At 32.3% G+C, this 7,288-nt stretch overlaps 1 protein-coding gene across 6 annotated transcripts in view; it reads right to left on the bottom strand.

Annotated features, from left to right (window-relative positions):
- LOC106458972 (katanin p80 WD40 repeat-containing subunit B1-like) overlaps nucleotides 1-7,288 on the bottom strand; it is an 81,458-nt gene that overhangs the window by 60,757 nt on the left and 13,413 nt on the right. For 4 of the 6 annotated variants that reach the window (XR_002610476.1, XM_013918538.2, XM_022385340.1 and 1 more), the window contains exons 1-2: nucleotides 5,504-6,092; nucleotides 2,485-2,615 (exon numbers count right to left, since the gene is read on the bottom strand). The exons of 1 other annotated variant lie outside the window; for it this stretch is intronic. Coding sequence is in view for 4 of the 5 variants with exons in the window: in XM_013918538.2 (XP_013773992.1) it covers nucleotides 2,485-2,615; nucleotides 5,504-5,606 (234 nt within the window). In the remaining variant the exon portion in view is untranslated. Of the gene's footprint in view, nucleotides 1-2,484; nucleotides 2,616-5,503; nucleotides 6,093-7,288 lie in introns of those variants that run through there. One more of the 6 variants, XM_022385337.1, reaches the window with a different exon arrangement.

The following is a 7,288-nucleotide window of genomic DNA, read 5'->3' as shown; positions in this document are numbered from 1 at the left end:
ATATATATATATATATATATATATATGTATATACCACCTAAACAGAAAGGCAACTAATAGCAATTATCAATAACTTCTGATCAAAGCAAGCTAACTACAAAAACAGAACTAAAATAAAAGGTTAATAAAGCAGCTAAATTCCATATATCAGTCTAATTAAGAGTATTTAATGTTCTAAAATAAACCACAAAAGAACAAAAACCTTTGATTATAAAGTATTGATTGATCATTTGGGTATGGTCACCATTATCGATATTTTCGGCCTTCAAGGTGAAGATTGGTTAGTCTGTAAAGCCAAGGCAATGACAAGTAATCACAAAAATAAAATAAAAACAATAATAAATTCTGTTCGTAATCGTTTACAAACAGTCAATAGTCTATACTGAGTTGCTTTAGAGTTACAGTAGATACGCCTTTATATCTGTTCTATCATAACGCCTTTCAGGAATTGAATTGACAAAACATAAGACGTCCTGGAGACACGTGGAACACTAAATAATGAGCAAGCACGTTGTTTTGTACTACCGCAAAAGAAAAATATTTAATTCACCATAATCTTATGTCCGTGAAATACTCCTAGCATAGTCGATCTTGGGTAAAAATAATCGCAGACAATATATACGTTAAATAAAAATAAATGGTGTCTCACATGTGTGCTCAAGAAACTGTAAATGGTTTATAAAGTTTGGAAATTCTGACCTATTAACAGTGGGAAAAAACAACAAACAAACCAGACTGAACTGTAAAACAGTAAAAAAAATAAAAAATAGTCAAGATTATTTCAACATCTGAAGATATTGGTTTGATTTAAATGTGTAATCTTTTACTCACCATTAATAACCTAAAATACTTTAGGTGTTTGGATAACATGTCACATACCGTCCCAATTAATTATCCGTTATTATTTAGCGGACTAATTGGTTATTTATTATTTATTTGTGAATTTTTTTCCCCATAAAAATGTGAATTTCATGATGAAATGATGACGTAGACACCTAATTTATTCTTTGATTCGCTATTTCCTTTGCAGCAGACTAGTTTCGCTGAATTCACAGCTCATCAGTCTCGCAATATTATAATTTTATCTGTATGATATGAAACACATTTTACAAAGAAATAATCGGTCTAACAAAGTTATCAAGAAAACAATAAAACACATTAAACTAAAAGTAGAACTATCCCATGAATCAATGAATCTCTTCATAATTAAACAGTTTAGGTCATGCATATTGAGAAGCTAATAAATCCAAATACATCGAAGGAACATAATACTGCTGAGAAGGTTACGTATTAATATCATAAGTCAATTGAACATATAAACGAGACGTCCCATTCTTTAAAGAACACACGTGAGTAGCGAATTCACCTAGCCTGAAATCTTACAACTCATCTTATCTGACTTTAAAAAGGCTTAAAGTACGATTCTCGATCGTATATTTTTAAATGTCGTCAAACAAATACTGTAAAAATGTTGTAAGATCTATGCGTAATAACTTTAACTTTCACGTAACAATAACATTGACAGACCATCCAATGTGATCAAGGGGCTTTGAACAACAAATGTCTCCACTCCCTAGGCATAACGTGCTCATGACAAGGCAGAGATGCATTGTTTCTAAAAGATCTAACTAACCTGTTACTAATAAGATTAGTGTTGGTAGTTAAGCCCAAAGCTACACAATTAGATATCTGTTCTTTGTCCACCACGGGTATAGAAACCCGATTTCTAGCGTTATAAGTCTGCGGACTCGCCGTTGTGCTATTAGAGGGTGGGTGGGTGTAAGTTCAGTGACACTATTTCACACTCCTAGCACCATTGTCTTTTCGGTCCAGATATGCATGAAAATACAACTGGAACTACAATCTAAACTAATGGCTCGGGCTTACATGCTGATAAAACAACAGAGTAACGGCTGAGTTAAGTTCTATACAGATACTCCAATCATGTACGTATTTGATCCTCAAGACGCAAAAGGAAATAAAGTAAGCCGTTAACTAGCAAGTTTAAAATTGGAAACATCTCACCTTCCATTTCTATTGTTATAATAATAACACTTACTACAACAGTTGAACTATATCCTAGAAACCTGATAAACAGATAAAGTCGCGAGAAAACTGTTGGAAACAAAAGCCGTGGTGGTTTACTGGTCATATATAAGCCGGGAGTCACTAGTTACTTGTTAAATGTGGATGAACGAGATGGCGAATACGTAAACAACACAACTCTGATCTTTATTTATGCAACAACAATAAGAAGAGGCAACTATTTTTATACATTATATATTATAAAATAAATATGTAACACATTACATTTAAACCAATAAAAACTGAGAATACCTACTCTTTAATATCGTAACTGATTATTTAAAGGGAAAACAAGCGCTTTTCACTTCAAAACACATTCCAACTTATTTCCCAAATGATTAAAATAGATGTATAATTAATAATTTGCCTAAAAATACAGTACAATAAGACTATCTTTACCATTATACAATTTGGTTTTCCTACTGCCCATAGATTGACCTTTTTGTCTTCGCCCCCAGTGACAATGACCCGGCCAGATTTCTTTCCAAGAGCTAAACAGCTGACATTGGACCCGTGTGCCACGAATTCCTCTACAGAAAAAAAAACAACAACACACAAAACAAAACTGAACAAAGAAAGCAACAAAATCGTCATTAGAACATATAATGCAATAAAATCCCAATATAAAAAAAGCTACCGTGGCGTTTTCATTTACAAGAACTTAGAAACAATAACGCTAAAAAAAAGTAGAACAAAACATCTCGCGGATTAATAAGACAAGCAAATTATTTAACGAAGTGTAACCAAATAAATAACTGAATGTTCTGTAATAAATACCGCACATAAAAAAAAATCACCGCTTGCTCTCGTCCTACATACGAAAAATAACAAACCTCACGTTTCGAAGTACACAAATATTCTGTATTTTGTACAAGTCTACAATGTCATAAAATACGAATTACCCTTTCCTTTGCGAGTGTATTTAAAAAATTAATTTATCTTAGACTTAAAATATTTTTTACGTTTGTTTGTTATGCACGAAGCCATGCAATGGTATCGAAACCCAATTTTTAGAGGTAAGAGCCCTCGGACTTTTCGCTGATCCTCTGAGGGGCTTTTACGTTGTTTCTTTGAAAACTCGGTTTGGTTTGTATGTTTGTTGTAAAGCACAAAGCTACACAATGAGCTATATGTGCTCTGTGCATCACGGGTATCGAAATCCGAATTTTAGCATCATAAGGCTGCCGACTGATGGTTTTAATACTTGGGGGGGAAAAGGTAAAGAATTTTTACTACAGTTTTCAAAAATGTTTGTGTTGTCTCTAAAAAGTCTGGATTTTTAGCATTTATTTTTACAAATAAGTTAAAGACACGCTTTAGTGCTGTGAAATAACATGTTACAAAAAATGTAATAACAGTAGCTACATTCAACCATTCTTTAAATATCACTTATCTTTAAATGACGTTTAAAAAACATCCAAGTCAACTATATAACAAAAACTCGATATTTAGAAAGATTGAGCGCATTAGTAAGAAAGTGTTGTGTACATCAGACATTAACGTGAGAATTGTTTTAGCATTTTATGAACATGATACGCATTCACGCTAGCACCCGTATAAACTGTCATTTCATAAGCAAGACTTTCAAAGGGCCGAAAATAAATGAGAGAACTGTTCAAACTTAACAACTATAAATACACTTAATGACGTGCTTAACGTATTCATTAAAAATCAGTTATTTACCTAACAACAGCTGATCATGTAAAGCCAAAAAATAAATGATTTCGAATTTTATGAATATAATATAATTTTGGAATTAAACAATGAAATTTTTTACTTATATCACAGTAATGCAAAATTAGTTCATTTCGTTTGTTTGTTTTTTTTAGATTTTTTGCGCAGATATTTGTATTTATTGGTTGAATTTCGCGCAGTTCCTCGAGGGATATCTGCACTAGCCGCTCCCAATTTTCAAATGGATTACAGAAAACGCAGCTAGTTAATACCACCTACTGCCAACTCTTAGACTAATCTTAATGGATTAGTGGAATTTGACCGTCACTCTTATAACGCACTCACTACCCCAAAGTGCGATATTTTTTATTTGTTTTTTTAACTGACAGGCCAGTGGGAAAACAGCTAGTCAGCAACACACACCATCAACGTTATAGCTATTCGTTTTACCGAACAGTGGGTTTTGACCGTCACTCTTATAATGCACCCACTACCACAAAGTGCATTGCGTGTTTTTGCAGCAGCGCTACGTACTGCAAAGTAAAGTGACGTAGATCACAGAAGGCTGTTGAAACCGATTTTCAAAAAATGTGAAGCAATTATGCAAGAACATATTACATGCTAAGTAAATTTGTTTTGTACTTATTACACGCCGGAAAGGTTTCCAATTCCCACTTGTTTAAACACCCTCAAAATAGATTCGTATTACAATTTAGTATTATATACTTCCGATGAACAAAGTAGTACTAAACATTCAGTACGGTTCGCGACTTTAACGGTTAGGCGTGTTTATCATATTTTTAATTTAAAATTGTACATATTTTATAGACGAGTTTTAACAGCAGGAAAATATGTAAGTGCTTATATGCAAATACGGCCGCCAAAATAAAATAATCAAAATTTGAAAGTTATTACCTTTAAGTTACTCATTGTTTATTTTCCGAGAACTGCAATTATGAGTTATTGAGCTGTGATTTGGTTGTTGAAATTTACATTTTATACTTCTTAAAACTTTCATTGTTAGATTGTTTACAAATGGTTGTGTTATTTGTTATTACGAAATGTAATTCAGTTATGCATGGTTATTTTTCAGGAAATTGATATTTCTGACTTTGACTCTTTTAAGTTCTTTTTTTACAGTTGTGATAGCTTCAATCAATTAGAACGTTTCGAAATATTATAGATATTTATCATTTATGGTTTGATGTGTTTTAATTTTTTTAAAGAAAAATAGGGGATTTAGTAAAAAGAGTTCCAGATGTTTTCCTGAAGCAGCCACATGTTATGAACCTAATATAATGAAAACAATCAAAGCCGAAGTCAGTAGAATATATGCATACGGCATAAAAACAACGCATTTGTACATACGTGTTTGAGAGTTAACGTAAATTTTTTGCTATCAGAATTTTGTCGTACATTTTTATGTTATCAATACGAACTAAGTCATCATTTCTACCCTACATGTAAATATTTATAAATATATATTTTTCGTGTCGTTAAAATAAAGAAAAAAGTTGAATTAATTTACAGCTTATACTTACTAATTAAAAACAAAAAAATAACATTTGTTGACATACAGCCTTCATAAAATTGGAGCAACAACAAAGAAACACTTTCAACTCTCGATGTCCTTTACAAATCTGATTGCTTTCCAAGTTGTGTTCAAGAATGTATTAGAAAAAATAAACACATGCTACTTATTATCTGTTTAAAAATGAAAAATTCAAGTCAAAAAACACATTACCCCATCTCACAGAATAGTTTGATTGAATTAATCGTTTTTGTTCTTGAGGCTTGGGTTTTCGTTCAACCCCAAACAAGGCGGACGGCCCTTTAACACGATGCATCACTGGGCACAAGGGGTAAAATACGTAATTGAGTGTACAACGTTATCTTATTACCACGTGAGCCTCAACAACCGAAACCGAGTGTTTCTCAAATAGTCTTTCGATGGCTCTCCTCACCAACCTAGGTCATTAACTGTAAAATTAGCTATTCAACACGATATTCCATGGTTGAGACAGTGTGAAGTATAGCGAACATAACAATCCACACACAAAATTCCGTTTTACTCCTCCTCAAATAAAAGTATATTTCTTTTTAAAAAAAAATATCATACTTCTGCTTCAAACATTAGTTAAAATATTTTTTGTTGGCTATTCGATAAACTACGACAGACTTAAGACTACACGGCTCTATATGATTCCTCAAATACTCAAGTACAACGACAGACGGAATCGTCGACAATTCAACATCAACCACCTAACAGCTGTCATGCTTCAAAGTTGAAACTGGGCTTGTCAGGGAGGATACAACTAGCCCACACGATTTTACTTGCATCACTCACGAGAAACTAGATGGCGCTTTATAAAACCTCATAAGACTACGACGCAAAGATAACTGACAAAACGCGGTTTTTGGGGCGAGCACCCCCGGTTGTCTTTCAAATCGAAATACCTAATAGTATTTCGTTCGTTCGACAAAACGCGCGAAACTAGGAGATAGATTTGTCTTCAAAAATGTAAATTACCATCTTATGTTTACAGAGACCAAGAAGAATCCAGTTTTAAAATGCTGTATATAACTTCTGCTACAGAGGCTAAACCAATTTGAAAAAATAAATACTTTACTGGCGTATTCCTATTTATCAAACTAAAACTCAATCACACTCGTAAACTTTTTTCACGTTTTCAGATTTCAAAATATTTGCAATATGCACTTAACAATTAGAAATGTTTTAATTTATTACTAAGAAATCTGAATAGTAACACTTAAGTATTTCAGAATTTTTTAAATACAAAGTAAAAAAAAAGCATAAGAGAACGTTTCAAATTAACAATAGTATTTCAGACAGTGCATTATAATAAACACAAGTTTTTAAACTTCAGATAAGAAAACAAAATGTTGAGCTTATTTCCTGGCTATGTTTTACACCACCATCACCTAGGGTTACTGATGATGGCGAGGTCATCTGTAATCAGCAGCTATAATACTTGACGAAGGTATAAAACTGAAATGTCGGAAAACGAATAAACGTTTTTGTTTTGTTTTTCATCTGGAGCTGAGGGTAGTTTTCAAAATACTTAAATTACGCCAGTTCGAGCGACATACTCGATAATGAGAGAAGAAAAAGAAAGAACTTAAATTTTAAAAGCTACAATTTTATTTAATACAAACCAGTTGAAATTTTGCGGTATCACTTTCAAAGCAATACATTTGATTACACTGGAACGTGGTATAATATGTGTACAAAAGAATTACCATTACACATCTTTACAATTAAAATAAGGCTTGACAAGTATTCCTTGAGTAAAAATAAATTAAAGTTAAAAATAAAACTTTCTGTACTTGAAACGTTGAACACAAGATATCAAATTAACATGCCTATATCTAAAGGCTTTTCATGTTATTAAAAATAACATGAGAAACTATAGAGACGCTGAACATATTTTCTGTCATATTACTCCTTTTATGCACCATTCAAAAAGTTTATTAAAAAGATAACTAACTTCTCTTTTTAATCAACTTA

Source organism: Limulus polyphemus, unplaced genomic scaffold, assembly GCF_000517525.1.
Source record: "Limulus polyphemus unplaced genomic scaffold, Limulus_polyphemus-2.1.2 Scaffold540, whole genome shotgun sequence".
Lineage (NCBI taxonomy): Eukaryota > Metazoa > Arthropoda > Merostomata > Xiphosura > Limulidae > Limulus > Limulus polyphemus.
The sequence above is the reverse complement of the archived record's forward strand: the minus strand, read 5'-3'. Positions and strand labels throughout refer to the sequence as shown.